Below are 17,296 nucleotides of genomic sequence, written 5' to 3' on the forward strand. Positions count from 1 at the left end.
TCTTTTTGACTTTTATCTACAACAAACAGTTTTTAATTTCTAAGAAATAATATAAAATCGAATGAAATTTATCTAACAAAGTGAAAATATTGCAAAAAACTTTAAAATGTTTATTTCAATTACAAAAAGAAAAATTAATAATGATAGACTAAATATTTTTGGATTATTTGTGTTAAATGTATATGCAATTTTAAAAATAAATATATTACTTGCAAATAATTGCAGTTTATAGTAATAAAAGCATGCTTCAAATCTTAATTAGAACTATGAAAGTTACTAATTTTAAAAATGATAGATAGCTATTTTATTATGCATTTTTATAATTTATAAACATATTTTTATTATAAATTGTTTGCATATTAATTAATGCTTTACTTTAAAAAAGAATTTAATCCTCTATCTCTATAATATATTATGTATGATTCAGTTCATGTACAACAATTAAGCTAGTATGTTTGAAGTTAATCTAAAAAAATTTGATTTATCATCAAAATAAATGTTTAGAATTAAATAATAGTCTCATACAAAGTATAAAAAAATTGATACAAAATTTTAACTCAATTCAATTTAATTAATTCAAATATTAAATTAAAAAAATTTTGTATTTCTAATTTGATGATGTTAAAATCATATGAATAACAATGTGACTAACTAAATCAAAAGAGGCTGGGTAAGTCACTTTCATAACAGGTAAGTATTTTGCTATAAAGATTCTTAACAGTATCATTTCTTATATTGCTGCAATATTTCTAAACACAAACTGCAGTAGCAGGTTGTTATTCACGATGAGAACTTCTGTCACAGTTTATTCCACATATAAGGAAAGTACTTAAAGCATATAAGCAATCAGAATCATTTTTTTAACAAATTCCTCCTTAATATATCAAATTAGTAAGGTCTTCTGAACACTATGAGGCATTTACTGTGAACATAGCAATAGAAATCAGAATTAGAACTGAAGCAATTTTTCTCATCTCGTTTTTTTTTTATTATTTAATTTATTTTTTTTAAATTATTATTTGATTATAAAATTTCAGCAGAGTACGCTCTAAATTTATAATTGATAAGCAATAAATTTTTTTGTTGTTATATCAAATTTTATTCATTTAGGATAGCTTGCTAATTAATGAATTAAATTACAAAAATTTATTAAACATATACATAAAATAATCAGATCGTATCAAATATTAATATTAAATATAATAAACTTTACTTTATACATAATTTTGCTTTTAATTTAATTTGTTTGTGTATATTTGATTTTCATTAAAATGATAAATTTTAAAATAAAGTGATTAGCTATTTACTGTATATTCATACACTAGCAAGTATTGTATGTATATTCTTAATATAGATATATTATGCATAAAACAGAAGAAAATATTTATTTATTTTATGATAATAGAGATGATAATAATAATGATCGTATGATCTAATTATTATATTAATCCATTTTTAGATTATTATTTATAGATTAAATTAAAAGAAATTGTTTATGAGCAAAAGATATTTCTTTTATTTAATATATAATACTTTTATTAAGCAAGGCCAGGGATTGTTTATTTGATCAGAAAAACTTTGTAAATAGGTGATTTAAGAAAATAAATTTAATTAATTCGTTTATTTGTGGCACAGAAATAAAGTGAGTCATTTTAATCTAAACCATAAAATCATGAATTAATCTTCAATGTAAAATACAAGGCTAAGTCAAAAAATTTTAAATTTCTCATTTCAAAATACAGATTTTTTTGAATTCCGAGTTCCGTGAAATCGAGAAAATATGGTACTTAATAATTAATTATCTGCCAAACAATCTTTACTCTGCATATTAATAAATTTGATAGCAAAGTTTATGCTTTGAAAGTGTTAAAAAGGTTAATGTAGCGACTAAGTTTGAATTTCAAAAAATAATATCAATAAAAAAGAAAATCAATTTTATTTTCATAAAAACAATTATTTTTTAATTTATATTATTTTAATTAAAAGAGAGAAAATAATTGAAGATGTTTTTAAGACATATAACCATTTTCATGTAAATAATTTATTGTTACTATTTCATGAATCTTTATTAATGGATTTATATTCTTTTATTAAAATCTCTAAGAAGAGGTCTTTGACAGCTAAATTACTAACAATTAGTAATTGTTTCTTTATAAAATTGATTTGATAACTTAAAAGTATTTGAATGACCATTTAAAATAGAAAAGATTAATTCCACTCAATTCATTTTATAAATTATAATACCTTTTATAACTATAAATTGTTGATATATAAGTTTTAGCGGTTTTTATTTACATATCAATTGATCCAGAGCTTTTATTCTTTTATTAAAAGCAAATATTATTCATGAAATATAGAAAATTTAATTTATCAGAAATATCAAGATTAAAAAAATCTTCCAGAAAAATTTTATGATAGAAACTAATTAATAATACGAATTATAAGGAATAAATCATTAGTTGATAATAGGTGTATTACATTTTTGTTTTTTATATGTAAAGTTTATTTATAACCACTAATAAATATTTGGTGTTATTAATTAAAGTAATTTAAAGGAAAAATAAAACAATATTTCATACTTGTTTAGAATATAAATTTTAAATTATTTTCATCTTTTATTATAATATTTTTACAATTTATCTTCTTTTTGACTTTTATCTACAACAAACAGTTTTTAATTTCAAAGAAATAATATAAAATTGAATAAAATTTATCTAACAAAGTAAAAATATTACAAAAATCTTTAAGTTGTTTATTTTGATTGTAAACAGACAAATTAATAATGGTAGACTAAATATATTTGGATTATTTTTTTTAAATGTATATGCAATTTTAAAAATAAATATATTACTTGCAAACAATTGCAGTTTATAGTTTGAAAAATATGCTTCAAATCTTAGTTAGAATTATGAAAGTTACTAATTTTAGCAATGATAGATAGCTATTTTATTATGCATTTTTATAATTAAAAAATATATTTTTATTATTAATTGTTTTCATATTTATGAATACTTTTCTTTACAAAAAAGAATTTAATCCTCTATCAATATAATATATTTTGTCTGATTCAGTTCATTCAAACAATTAAACTAATATTTTTGAAATTAATTTTTAATTTTTTGATTTTTGCTATTTTAATTAAAAGTGAGAAAAAATTTAAGATGATTTTAAAGTATATAACTATTTTCAAATCAATAATTTATTGTTACTATTTATCATGAACCTTTATTAATAGATTTATATTCTTTTATTAACATCTCTTAGAAGAGGTTTTGACAGCTAAATTACTTACAATTAGTAATTGTTTCTTTATAGTTTAAAATTGATTTAGTAACTTAAATGTATTTGAATGACCATTTAAAATAGAAGAGATTAATTCCACTCAAGTCATATTATAAATTATAATGCCTTATATTACTATAAATTGCTGATATTCAAGATTATACTAGTTTAAGTGGTTGCTATTTACATATCAATATCCAGGAGCTTTTAATCTTTTATTAAAAGCAAATATTATTTGTAAAATATTAATAATTTAATTGATCAGAAATAGCAAGGTTAAAAAATCTTCCAGAAAATAATACGATAAAAACTAATTAATAATACGAATTATAATGAATAAATCATTAGTTGATAATAAATGTATTAAATTTTTGTTTGCTATATGTAAAGTTTATTTATAATCACTAATAAGTATTTGGTGTTATTAAAATAATTGAGAGTATTAAAGTAATATTTAAAAAAAATAAAGCAATATTTCATACTTTAAAGATAAATTTTAAATTATTTTCTTCATTTATTAAAATATTTATTCAATTTATCTTCTTATAGATTTTATCTACAACAAAAAGTTTTTAATTTCTAAGAAATAATATAAAATCGAATGAAATTTATCTAACAAAGTGAAAATATATATTCAAAAATCATTAAGTTGTTTATTTTGATTGCAAATAGACAAATTAATATTGTTAGACTAAATATTTTTGGATTATTTGTTTTAAATGTATATGCAATTTTAAAATAAATAAAATAATTGCAAATAATTACAGTTTATAGTAATAAAAACATACCTCAAATCTTAGTTAAAACTATGAAAGTTGCTAATTTTAACAATGATAGATAGCTATTATATTATGAATTTTTATAATCTATAAATATATTTATTATAAATTGTTTCCATTTTTTTGAATACTTTACAAAAAAAAAAAAATTAATTGTCAATCTCTATAATATATTATGTTTGATTCAGTTCATGTAAAAAAAATTGATACAAAATTTTAACTCAATTCATTTTAATTAATTAATTAAAATATTAAATTAAAAAATTTGCATTTCTAAAATTGATGATGTTAAAATAATATGAATAACAATGTGACTAAATCAAAAGAGGATGGGTAAATAAATCACTTTCATAACGGGCAAGTATTTTTTTATAAAGATCCATAACGGTATCATTTGTTATATTGCTGCAATAATTCTAAATATAATCTCCAGTAGCAGGTTAATAAACACGATAAGAATTTCTGTCACAGTTTATTCCACAGATAAAGTACTAGACACTTAAATCATTTAAGCAATCAGAATCATTTTTTAACAAATTCCTCCTGAATATATCAAATTAGCAAGGTCTTATGATGACTATGAGGCATTTACTGTGAACAAAGTAATAGAAATAAGAATTAGAACTGAAGCAATTTTTCTCATCTCCTTTTTTTTTAGTTTTATTTATATTTTATTTATAAATTATTATTTGATTATAAAATTTTAGCAAAGTGCGCTCTAAATTTATAAATGAGAAGTACTAAATTTCTTATTGTTATATTAAATTTTATTCATTTAGGATAGCTTGCTAATTTATGAATTAAATTACAAAAATTTATTAAACATGTCATGTAATAATCATTAAATAGAAGTAATCAGATCATACCAAATATTAATATTAAAAATAAAAAATTTTATTTTATATATAATTATATTTGATTAGCATTAAAATGATAAATTTAAAAATAAAGTAATTAGCTATTTACTGTATATTCATATACTAACAAATATTACTATTAGCAGATTTTTTTTTTTTTATAGAGACTTATTTTAAAATTTAAATTAATTAAATGTAAAATTAAAATTTAAAAAATTAAAAATTTAATTCTATATTATAATTTTACATAAAAAAAACATAAAATAAATAAAAATTTTATTTTAAATTAAAAAAATAAATTTTGAATAAATTATAATGTAAATGAAAGAACGAATCTAATTATCTAAGACATAATTTATTAAGGATTTAAATTATAAATATCAATTTGAAATAATATTTTTGGAACTAATTTTAAATTAATTGATTTTTATTTAGAATTAATAATTAGAATTAAACAACAGTTTTATAAATAACAAAAAATGTTTACAAATCCATAACTCCATTCATAATTATTAATTCAATCAAACATACAATTTTAAAGTTATTGTGTTAATTAAAATCATCAGAATAACAATGATACTAAAACGAAGAGGGCTGAGAACAAAAGTACACTGTCAAAACAAGCAATCATTTTGTTATAAAAACCCTTAACAGTATCGTTATTGATATTACTGCAATTAGTTTTTACGCAATTTGCAATAGCAGAATCAGAACTATTCTTTTAGCTACAGCTCACTGAACATTAAAGCAAAGTATTTAATGCAGTTTAGCAAGCAGTATCAGTACTCTAACAAACTGTTCCAGAATTTAACTGATTTGTAAGATCGTCTTCACACTTAGAAGCATTTACTGTAAACAAAGCAATAGAAATAAGAATTAAAACTGAAGCAATTTTTCTCATCTTGTTTTTTTTTTAAAGATTGTAATTTATTTTTATTTTGATTATTTTGATTATAAAATTTTCAGCAATATGTAGCCTAAATTTAAAATTGAGAAGTAGTAAACTTGATATTATAATTTTCATTTTTTAGCTAAGATTGCATATGGTTTATATATTTGTAATTAAGTTCCAAAATCAAAGAAATTAATTTAAATAGCAACGAATAAAAGAGATAATCATAAATTTTGAATAATTGGTTAGAAAATATCAGACTGATTATTAATCATACTAAATGTATATTCTTTAACATTTATTAACTTTCTATTACATATTTTTTGTATTTAATTACGTCGATTTGCTTTTTTTTGCATGTATAACAAATGGACTTTTTTAAATTGTCGAGCATATTCTTTTAAGACTGTGATAATTTCATGAATAATAGTAAATTAAATAACTAATTACTGTATTTTTAAAAATATTTTATCCTAAAAAGTTTTATCTAAAATTAAAATTTTGGTATAATAAAATAATTATTTTGTGTTGAATCTGCTATTTGTTATGCAATCTATTTCAAAGAAATAGGATATATAATAATGATTAAAATTTCAGATTTCAGAAATTAATTATTGATTAAGTAATATAAGAAAAAATTTATGGTTATTTTCGTGGATAATAATTTATTTCAATAGTTTATTTTAGTTAAAATTTTGATTAAATTAATTTTGCTATTTTTGAGAAAATAGAGTTTTAATGATTATTTAAAAATGTCTTTAGTAAAAAACACAAATATTTTATTATTCTGCTTTTTAAAATAATTTCTTTTAACTAAAAAGATAATAATTATTCATTTATTATAGAAATTTTTTATTTAGTTGATTATTCTTTAATGTTTGTCTAAAAATAAAGGTAACAAATTTATAAAATGTTAAACATTAGTTAATCTGATCAATTTTGATTTTATATTTAGATTTCAAAAAATATTATTTAACTAAATAAACAGAGAGTGAGTGATACTATTATGAGAAAAGAAAGAAAGAAAATTAAAGTAAGATTATGGTAATATTAAAGAATAGATTTTCTATTTATGATATTCATATTTTTACAGTTAAAGTTTTACTAAAATGATTTGATTCAAATAAATTTCAAAAATATTTCTTTTTATTTATCATAAATAAAATATGTTTAAACAGTAAAAATTTAGCTACCATTTGAAACACTGCCTGCGATTTTTTTTTTATTGATAATCAAAATTTTATAAATTTGAAGAAACCAAATTCAATTAGTAATTAATTGGCTATTTTCCCAAATTCAAACTTTTACTTGTAATCTAATAATTATTTCTAAGAGTAATTAAGTATTCATTTAGTTACAAATGTCTGTTTCTGAAAGTAATAATTTTTGTTTACAAATTAGCTTGTTTTATTTATTTTTAAATTATTTCCAATAATTTATTTTGTGATATTGACTAAAATATTTTTAAATGTTTTTTCTAAAGGTAAAAAGAAATTTGAATTTGAAAAAATCCATTTTGAATTGATATTCAAAATATTCATAAAACCATAAAAAAAGGAAGGTATTATTATTTTTAAGTTGATTAATTTTGTATTTTTGATAATAAATTCTTACGGAAATAAGTGTAATTAAGCTTATAAATTAATAATAAATAAATTAATCAATTTGAATATTTTTTGATAATGTAAACTTTTTGTAGGCTAGCTTGATTAATATAATAAATTTTTAATTCTTTCCGATATGTTTATTAATGACTAAAAATTACAAATTAATTTAGAAAAACCTATCAATTGATTAGTAATATAAAACTATATTGATTATTTTGAAATAATATTATTCAATATTAATTGGTATTATAATTAAACTAATATTATATGATATTAAAGAATTTTATACTGTAGTTTGTTCCTCAATATTACAATTTTTGAATATAATTTTTTAGATATTTCAATAAGATAGTTAGAATAACAATTTTCTATTAAATCCTAGTTATTATACAATCTATTTCAAAGAAATAGGATATATATATATATATAATACTAATTAAAAATTTTAGATTTCAGAAATTAATTATTGATTAAGTAATATAAGATAAAATTTGTGGTTATTTTCGAGAATAATAATTTATCTCAATAGTTTATTTTAGTTAAAATTTTTATTAAATTAATTTAATTACTTTTAAGAAAATAGAGTTTTAACGATTATTTAATAATGTTTTTAGTAAAAAACAAACACAAATATTTTATTATTCTACATTTTAAAATATTTTTTTTGACTAAATTTAAAATAATTATTCATTTATCATAGAAATTTTTTATTTAGTAGATAATTATTTAATGTTTATTTACACAAAAATGTAACAAATCTATAAAATATTAAACTTTGGTTAATCTGATCAATTTTGATTCGATATTTTTACAAAATATGCTTTTAGTAAATTAGTAACAAAATAATTATATTAACCAAATAAACTAAAATGAAACAAATCTCTAAAAGCTTATGTTTAGTTGGAAAAATTATTTCCAAATAAATAAATAAATTAACTATTTCATACTTTTTTAAGAACTACCTCTTTACTGTTTTTTATATTCAATCATTTTTAAAAGCTTTAGATATATTTTATTTAAAAGAAATTTGAATTCGAAAAAAATTTTGTTATTTTTGTTAAAAAATCCATCTTAATTTGATTTTGGAAATATTCATAAAATCATAAAGTTTGTTGGTATTATTAATTTTAAGTCGATTAATTTCGTATTTTTGATTACAAATTATTTTTGAAATAAGTGTAATTAAGCTAATAAGTTAATGAAAATTAAATTAATTAAATCGAACATTTTTTTAATAATGTAAACCTTTTGTGGGCTAGCTTGATTAATTAATAAATTTTTAATTCATACCGATTTATTTATTAATGAACTAAAAATTACATATCTATTTAGAAATATTTTTCAATTGATTAGTATGTTATAAAATAAAATGGTTTATTTTATTTAGGAATAAAGTTAATAACAAATCATACATTTTTATTTAATTCATCTTTCTTTAAAAATAAAATAAAAATTACATACAGACAAATTTATAAATAATTTGGAATAATTTTCAATAAATTAGAAATATAAAGATAAAATGATTTATTTTATTTAAGAATAAAATTGTTCAATATCTAGATGGTAATTGTGATTGAACTAATACTATCAGATAATAAAAAATTATATAAATTAGTTCCTAAATATTATTTAAAAATCAAAAATATTTATAAATTAGCTTTTTTATTGGTTGAGAAATATGAAAAATAAATTCTAAAATTGAAAGTAATTTTTAAATATAAATTATTCTAAACTTTTTAGTACATGATTTTATATTATTAATAAAGACATTTTGATTTTAATTTCTTTGCCTATTAATTAATACTTCATTTTACAAAAAAGAATTTAATCCACTATCTCTATGATGTACTTACTATATTTGATTAAGTTCATGTATAACATTTTTAAAAAATCTGAAAAAATATGATTTATTATCAAAATGAATGTTTAGTATAAAAAAACAGTCTCATACAAACAATAAAAAAATTGTAACAAGTTCATAACTCAATTAATTTTAATTAACTCATAATATTCAATTTTAAAATTCATTTATTTCTAATTTAGTGTTGTTAAATCATCAAAATAACAATCAGATGGGTACAAGTGTGTCAGCACAGGCAAGCATTTTGTTGTAAAAATCTTTAACATTATGATTACTAATATAACTGCAACTTGTCACAAAGCAATTTCTAGCAACAGATTCAGTATTATGTTTTGTGTAACAGTTACTTAAACTTTCAAGGAGCTTAACTAATGCAGAATTACAAGCAGCATCAGTATTCTAACAAACTTTTTCTAACCTTAACTAAGTTATAAGGTCGTCTTCACACTTTGAGGCATTTGCTGTAAAAATAGCAATAGAAATAAGAATTAGAATAGAAGCAATTTTTCTCATCTTGTTTTTTTTTTTAAATTCTAATTTATTTTTTATTTTGATTATAAAATTTTCAGCAATATTTAGCCTAAATTTAAAATTAAGAAATAGTAAATTTAATATTATAATATTAATTTTTTAGCTAAGATAGCTTATGGTTAACATATTTGTAATAAGTTCCAAAATTTAAGAAATTAATGTAAACAACAAATAATATAGATAATCATAAATTTGAATAATAAGTAAGAAAATATCAGACTGATTACTAATCATTCTAAATGTATATTCTTTAACTTTTCTTAAATTTTGATTACGTATTTTTTGTATTTAATTACATCTATTTATTAGTTTTTATGCATTAATAGCAAATAGATTTTTTAAATTGTAGATCATATTCTTTTAAAATTGTGGCAAACCCATGAATAATTATTAACTAATTAACTAACTAACTAACTAATTACTGTATATTTTAAATATTTTATTCTTAAATGTTTTATCTAAAATTAAAATTTTGGTAAATTTTTAGAATGAATAACTATTTTCTATTGAACTTACTTATTATGTAATTTATTTCTAAAAACTAGGATATATAATACTAATTAAAAATTTTAGATTTCAGAAATTAATTATTGCTCAAGTAATATAAGAAAAAATTTTTGGCCATTTTCGTGGATACTAATTATTTCAATAGTTTATTTTAGTTAAAATTTAGATTAAATTAATTTAATTACTTTTATGAAAATAGAGTTTTAATTATTACTTAAAAATGCATTTAGTAACCAACACAAATATTTAGTTATTTTATATTTTAAAATTATTTTTTTAACTAAATTTGATAATAATTTTTCATTTATCATAGAAATACTTTTATTTAGTAGATATTTCTTTCATACTAGTCTACAAAAAAGGTAATAAATCTTTAAAATATTAAACTTTGGTTAATTGATGATTTTTATTTGATATTTTTGTAAAATATGTTTTTAATAAATTAGAAACAAAGCAATTAAAGTCACCAAATAAACTAAAATGAAATAAATCTCTAAAATTTTATCTTTAGTTGCAAAAATTATTTCCAAATAAATAAATTAACTATTTCATACTTTTTTAAGAACCACTTCTTTATTGTTTTTAAATCAAATCATTTTTAATAGCTTTAGATATATTTTATTTAGCAAAATAAAAAGAACGATGCTATTACTAGAAAAACCATATAAAGAATATTAAGTTGGATAATTAATATATTAAAGAATAGATTTTCTATTCATGATTATCATATTTTTACAGTTAGAGCTTCACCTAAATGATTTGATTCAAATTAATTTTAAAAATATTTCTTTTTATTAATCATAAATAGAAAACGTTTAAACAATAAAAACTTCATAACTATTTTAAAACAGTCCTTGCAATTTTTTTTCACTAACAATAATTAAGTATTTCTTAAGTTACAAATGTTTGCTTCTGGAAGCAGTAATTTTTATTTACAAGTGAACTCGTTCTATGTATTTCTAAAATATGTCCAATAATTTATTTAGTGATATTAACTAAAGCATTTTTAGAAAATTTTTTAAAAAATGTAAAAAGAAATTTGAATTTGGAAAATGTTTTAATTTTTGCTGTAAAATCCCTTTTAATTTATTTTAAAAATATTCATAAATCCATAAAATTAATTTTAAGTCGATTAATTTCGTATTTTAGATAATTTATTCTTTTTCAAATAAGTGTAATTAAGCTGATAAATTAATGATAATTAAATTAATCAAATAACTATTTATTTTATTGAGGAATAAAATTAATAACAATTAAATTTATCAAATTAAATATTTTTTTATAATTTAATCTTGGGCTAGCTTGATTAACATTATAAATTATTATTTAATTTTAATTTGTTTTTTTAATTAAATAAAAATTATTTATTAATTTAGAAAAATTCGATTAGTAATATAAAAATATGATGATTTATTTTATTTAGGAATAAAATTGTTCAATATTTATATGTTAATTGTGATTAAATTAATATGATCACATAATAAAGAATTATATACAGTATTTCTTCTATATTAAATTTTTGAATTCAATTTTTAGATATTACTGTTTAATATCATTGGTTGGGACATATAAAGTTTAAATTTTAAAAAAATAGTTAGACATTTATGAAATTGTATGATGTATTAATTTATTTTTAGGTTATTTAAACTATTAGTTAGCTATGAGAAAAACTTATTATTATAATATTGAGTGTATTACAATAATTAAAAAACATATTATATTATCAGTTTTTTCCCTATTTTTGAATAAATTATTACGTAAATGAAAGAATCTAATATTATTTGACATAATTTATTAATTAAAAATATCAATTTGAACTAATTTTAAAATAATTGATTTTAATTTAGAATTAAAAATTAGAATTAAAAAACGGTTTTATACAAATAACAAAAAAATCTTTACAAAACCATAACTCCATTCATAATAATTAATTCAATCAAACATAAAGTTTTAAAGCTTTTGTTTAGTTAAAATCATCAGAATAACAATGATAATAAAACAATGAGAGCTGAGAAGAAAAGTACGCTGTCAAAACAAGCAAGCATTTTGTTGTAAAAACCCTTAACAGTTTCATTAGTAATATTACTGCAACTGGTCTTTACACAAAGGCCAATAGCAGAATCAGAACTATTGTTTTAGGCACAGTTCACTCCACATGTAAGGAAAGTATTTAATGCAGTCTAGCAAGCAGTATCAGTATTCTAACAAACTGTTCCTGATTTTAACTGAGTCAATATGTCATCTTCACACTTAGAAGCATTTACTGTAAACAAAGCAATAGAAATAAGAATTAAAACTGAAGCAATTTATCTCATCTTTTTTTTTTTTTTTTAAAGTTTTTAATTTGTTTTTTATTTTGATTATTTTGATTATAAAATTTTAAGCAATCGTATTCTAAATTTAAAGTTGAGAAGTAGTAAACTTGATATTATAATTTTTATCTTTTTAAGTTAAAAATTGCTTATAGTTTTTATATTTCTAATTAAGTTCCAAAATCAAAGAAATAAATGTAAACAAAAATGAGAAAAAAGTTAATCATACAATTCGAATAATTGGTAAGAAAATATAAAATTAATTATTAATCCTACTAAATATTTATTCCTTAACTTTTGATTACATATTTTTGTATTTAATTTTCTTGATTTGCTTGTTTCTGTGCTTGAATAACAAACTTTTTAAATTATATACGGCGTTTCTAACAATTTTGCATTGAAATAAGGTTTATTGATTAGGCAAGTAGCTAAAATGAAATAGCTGTTTTGTATTGAACCTCTCTATTAGTAGTCAAAACTTTTGAAATAAACAAGATATATAATAATGCTTCAAAACTTAATCAGAAATTAATTATATCTAAATCATGTAATTTAAGAAAAATTTTAAGGTTATTTTGGTGAATAACAACTTAATAATCCTTATCTCATTAATTTATTTAGGCTGAAACCTAGGCTAAATTAATTATTAATATTAAGAAAATTGAGTTTAATGATTCTTAAAAAATATATTTTGAATCAAAGACAAATATTGAATTGATATATTTATTAAAATATTTTATAAATTTAGATTGTTACAAATATTCACTTACTGAAGAATTTTTTTTGTAATAGATAAATATTTGATGCTTGTCTACGAAAAAATGAAACATATCTACAAGATATTACATATTAATTAATCTGATGAATTTTGGTGCTTCTGTAACATAGGCTATCAATAGATTAGAAACAAGAATAATTAAAACCGCTTAAATCATCAAAGTCATAAGATTTTTCAAAAAGTATATCTTGTTTTATAAATATGTTTCCAAATTAAAATACAATTATTTCATTCTTGTTTCAGAGCTACATAATTGTTTTTTATAATGTGCAATTATTTTTATGAGGTTTAGATTTATACTATTTAATAAAATAGATATACATATAGTAAAGCTATTATGATAAAAAAAATGAAAGAAAAACTAAAATAAAATCATTTTTATATGAAAGAATAGCTTTTATATTTAAGAAACTAAATTTTAAAAAAGCATTTAAACTAAATAATTTCATTCAAATATATTTCATTTTATTTATAAAAAACAAACAATTTTTAACGCTAAAAAATTTGTTACCATTAAAAACACTCATTACATTATTTTAAGTAGTATTTTTTTTGAGGGATAATAGAACTTAATAAATTCGAGGAAATCAAATTTTTTAGTTATAAATTGCGTATTTATTTTACATAATTCAAACTTTTAACAATATTAATTAATAATCATTTTCTATGAATAAATAAATACCATTTGTTACAAATTTTTACTTCTTAATAAAGCCATTTTTATTTACTAACTTATTCTATTTATTTGAATAGTTTATTTTATGATATTGATAAAATTATTTTTTAAATATATTTTGGAGGTAGAAATAAGCTTAAATTTGAAAGTATTTTTAAAATTTTTGTTAAAAAAAATCTATTTTAGCTTGATTTTTAAAAAATTTGTAAAGTAATAAAATTAGTTGTTACTACAAATTTTTAGTCGATTAATTTAATATTTTTGATAATAGTTTGTTTGAAGTAAGTGTAAATAAGATGATAAATTAATTAATTATAATTAAATTAATTAAATTTAGATATCTTTTGATAATATAAACTTTTTCTATGATAACTTAATTAAGATTATCAATTTTTATCTATATTCAATTTGTTTTTTAGTAAGCTAATAAATACCATATTGATTAATTATTAACTTAAAAATATTGTTCAATTTAGTTGCCATATAAAAGCATAATTATTTTGTTTATTTAAGAATAAAAATGTTCAATTTTAGAGAGAAGTTAGTGACTAAAGTATTATATTTAAGATAAACCTTCTTTCAAAAGTAATAGATAGAAAAATTAATCGACACTAATTCGTAGGATTTTTTTTAATTTTGATTATGAAAATATCTTTTTTAATACTGAAACAAAAATAAATTACAAATAATAGAAGAAATTTGAGCATTCAAGCAAATAAATAAGTTGTATTTTTTGTAAAGCCTAAAATCATAAAAAATAAAAATCTACGAAATATATTTTAGTCGATATGAATATAATAATTAAAACATATGCTCCTTTTATTTCATTATTTATCCTCTTTAAAAAATATCCATGTAAGGAAGTAAAAATTAGAATTACATAAGCTAAATAATTTAGTTATTTATTGAAATACTGTATTTGTGATACACTAAAGTTAAATAAATATTTTAAAAATCAATTCAAAACCATTTTATTTTCAAAGCAAACAAGCTTATATAAATTTAATTTATTTTAACAACGACATTTTTTTAATTTGTAGCATCTTCCGTATATTTTCAAATAAGAATTATAAGAATGATAGAAGAAAATTATATTTATCACAAATAACCCCTCAGATTCCTTAATGTTATTGATGGATACATACTATTTAAGATTTTAATCAAACTGTTATATAAAAACTTGGCATTTATATTATGTAATAAGATATAATATAACACTTAAAATTTCATATTATTTGATCTTTTTTTATTATTTATTAGCTATTTGTTAACTTACAAAAATATGATATTTATAATTTAAAAACAATAGTAAAATCTATCTATGAATGCATCTATATTTTGGGTTAAAAACACTTTTTCAAAATATAAAACAATAAAACATATCATATTCAATAATTCAATTTTAATATCTATCTATTCATCCTTTTTTGCCACTTGCTTATCATCAATATTGTTTTTTAAAGGCAACTAATCTTTTTGATTTAAGACACTCGCTTATTACTTAGAATGCTTATGATTTATTCATTAAGTTAAATCTTTTATAATAAATTTGTGTAGATTTTAAAAAAATATTAAATAAAATAAACTTTTAAATTAAAAATTATTTCTTAAATTAATAAATAAGTAAAATAACATTAGTGGTATAAAAATGATAAAAAAAATAAATCAAATAAATTCAAGGAGTTTTTTTGTTTAATATTTATTTTTATAGTTAAAATATAACAATCCTAAATAAATAAACTGTTTTTACTCAAGATTAAGTGTCAAATTTGAGAGATTAATGCACTTTGCTAAAGCAGAACCTAAGCCTGATGCACCCATTGGACCAATTTAATTTACACTTTTTAAATATTGAAGAAAAAATATATCATTAAATGGTTAATTAGAAAGAAAAAATGAAGAAAAAATATGAAATAATAAAAAATAAATTAATAAATAATAAAAGCAAAGTTGAAAACAAAATGATGAATTAAGTTAACAAATAAAGAACAAAAAAAAAGCAAGCACAATAAAAAGAAAAAGAAAAACGAGTTTTATTGTTTTTAATTAGTTTTTATAATTAAAAATATCACAATCCAAAACAAATAAACTGTTTTTACCTAAGATCAAGTGTCAAATTTGAGAGATTAATGCAATTTGCTAAAGCAGAACCTAAGCCTGATGCACCCATTGCACCAATTTAATTTACACTTTTTAAATATTGAAGAAAAAATATATCATTAAATAGTTAATTAGAAGGAAAAAATGAAGAAAAAATATGAAATAATAAAAAATAAATTAATAAATAAGAAAAGCAAAATTTGAAAATAAAATGATGTGTTAAATTAACAAATAAAGAACAAAAAAAAGCAAGCACAATAAAAAGAAAAAGAAAAAAGAGTTTTATTGTTTTTAATTAGTTTTTATAATTAAAAATATCACAATCCAAAACAAATAAACTGCTTTTACTAAAGAACAAGTGTCAAATTTGAGAGATTAATGCATTTTGCTAAAGCAGAACCTAAGCCTGATGCACCTTCGTCACCAATTTAATTCCAACTTTTTAAATATTGAAGAAAAAATATATCATTAAATAGTTAATTAGAATGAAAAAATGAAGAAAAAATATGAAATAATAAATATGATTAATTAATAATAAAAACAAAAGCTGAAAATAAAATGATGATTTAAATTAACAAAGAAAGAAAGAAAGAAAGAAAGAAAGGAAGAACAAAAAAAAAGCAAGCACAATAAAAAGAAAAAGAAAAAAGAGTTTTATTGTTTTTAATTAGTTTTTATAATTAAAAATATCACAATCCAAAACAAATAAACTGTTTTTACTTAAGATCAAGTGTCAAATTTGAGAGATTAATGCAATTTGCTAAAGCAGAACCTAAGCCTGATGCACCCATTGCACCAATTTAATTGGAACTTTTTAAATATTGAAGAAAAAATATATCATTAAATAGTTAATTAGAAGGAAAAAATGAAGAAAAAATATGAAATAATAAGATAGATTAATTAATAATAAATGCAAAAGTTGAAAATAAAATGATGAGTTAAATTAACAAAGAAAGAAAGAACAAAAAAAAAGCAAGTTTAATAAAAACAAAAAGAAAAAAGAACTTTATTGTTTTTAATTAGTTTTTATAATTAAAAATATCACAATCGAAAACAAATATAGGGGGGTGGAGCGATTCGCATTACAGATTTTAATTTCCTCTAATTTAATTTA

General features: G+C 18.6%; 6 protein-coding genes across 6 annotated transcripts in view; all 6 read right to left on the bottom strand. All coding sequences in view use genetic code 6, as the record gives it.

The window, feature by feature from the left end:
* Positions 1 to 656: 656 nt before the first annotated feature.
* On the bottom strand, positions 657 to 974 carry TTHERM_00234140 (hypothetical protein; the record flags this gene model as incomplete). Its single annotated transcript, XM_001014351.1, has 1 exon — positions 657 to 974. One exon carries the CDS (start codon positions 972 to 974, stop codon positions 657 to 659), a length of 318 nt encoding a protein of 105 aa, XP_001014351.1.
* A 3,406-nt stretch (positions 975 to 4,380) lies between these two features.
* Positions 4,381 to 4,704, bottom strand: TTHERM_000234159 (transmembrane protein, putative; the record flags this gene model as incomplete). The annotated part of the gene is made up of 1 exon (XM_012797308.1): positions 4,381 to 4,704. One exon carries the CDS (start codon positions 4,702 to 4,704, stop codon positions 4,381 to 4,383), a length of 324 nt encoding a protein of 107 aa, XP_012652762.1.
* Positions 4,705 to 5,480: 776 nt separating this feature from the next.
* On the bottom strand, positions 5,481 to 5,819 carry TTHERM_00234160 (transmembrane protein, putative; the record flags this gene model as incomplete). The annotated part of the gene is made up of 1 exon (XM_001014353.3): positions 5,481 to 5,819. One exon carries the CDS (start codon positions 5,817 to 5,819, stop codon positions 5,481 to 5,483), a length of 339 nt encoding a protein of 112 aa, XP_001014353.3.
* Positions 5,820 to 9,365: 3,546 nt separating this feature from the next.
* TTHERM_00234170 (transmembrane protein, putative) lies at positions 9,366 to 10,086 on the bottom strand. Its single transcript, XM_001014354.2, has one exon. It carries the CDS (start codon positions 10,041 to 10,043, stop codon positions 9,486 to 9,488), a length of 558 nt encoding a protein of 185 aa, XP_001014354.2. The 5' UTR covers positions 10,044 to 10,086; the 3' UTR covers positions 9,366 to 9,485.
* Positions 10,087 to 12,292: 2,206 nt separating this feature from the next.
* On the bottom strand, positions 12,293 to 12,631 carry TTHERM_00234180 (transmembrane protein, putative; the record flags this gene model as incomplete). The annotated part of the gene is made up of 1 exon (XM_001014355.1): positions 12,293 to 12,631. The coding sequence occupies one exon, from the start codon at positions 12,629 to 12,631 to the stop codon at positions 12,293 to 12,295; it is 339 nt and encodes a 112-aa protein (XP_001014355.1).
* A 2,895-nt stretch (positions 12,632 to 15,526) lies between these two features.
* TTHERM_00234200 (hypothetical protein) overlaps positions 15,527 to 17,296 on the bottom strand; it is a gene marked incomplete at both ends in the record, with an annotated part of 2,197 nt that continues 427 nt past the window's right edge. The window contains 6 exons of the mRNA XM_001014357.3: positions 15,527 to 15,617; positions 15,833 to 15,922; positions 16,182 to 16,271; positions 16,531 to 16,620; positions 16,903 to 16,992; positions 17,188 to 17,296. The exon at positions 17,188 to 17,296 is cut by the window's right edge and continues 427 nt beyond it. Of these exons, the coding sequence (XP_001014357.3) occupies positions 15,527 to 15,617; positions 15,833 to 15,922; positions 16,182 to 16,271; positions 16,531 to 16,620; positions 16,903 to 16,992; positions 17,188 to 17,296 (560 nt within the window). The remainder of the gene's footprint in view (positions 15,618 to 15,832; positions 15,923 to 16,181; positions 16,272 to 16,530; positions 16,621 to 16,902; positions 16,993 to 17,187) is intronic.

This window comes from Tetrahymena thermophila (assembly GCF_000189635.1).
Source record: "Tetrahymena thermophila SB210 genomic scaffold scf_8254665, whole genome shotgun sequence".
Classification (NCBI taxonomy): domain Eukaryota; phylum Ciliophora; class Oligohymenophorea; order Hymenostomatida; family Tetrahymenidae; genus Tetrahymena; species Tetrahymena thermophila.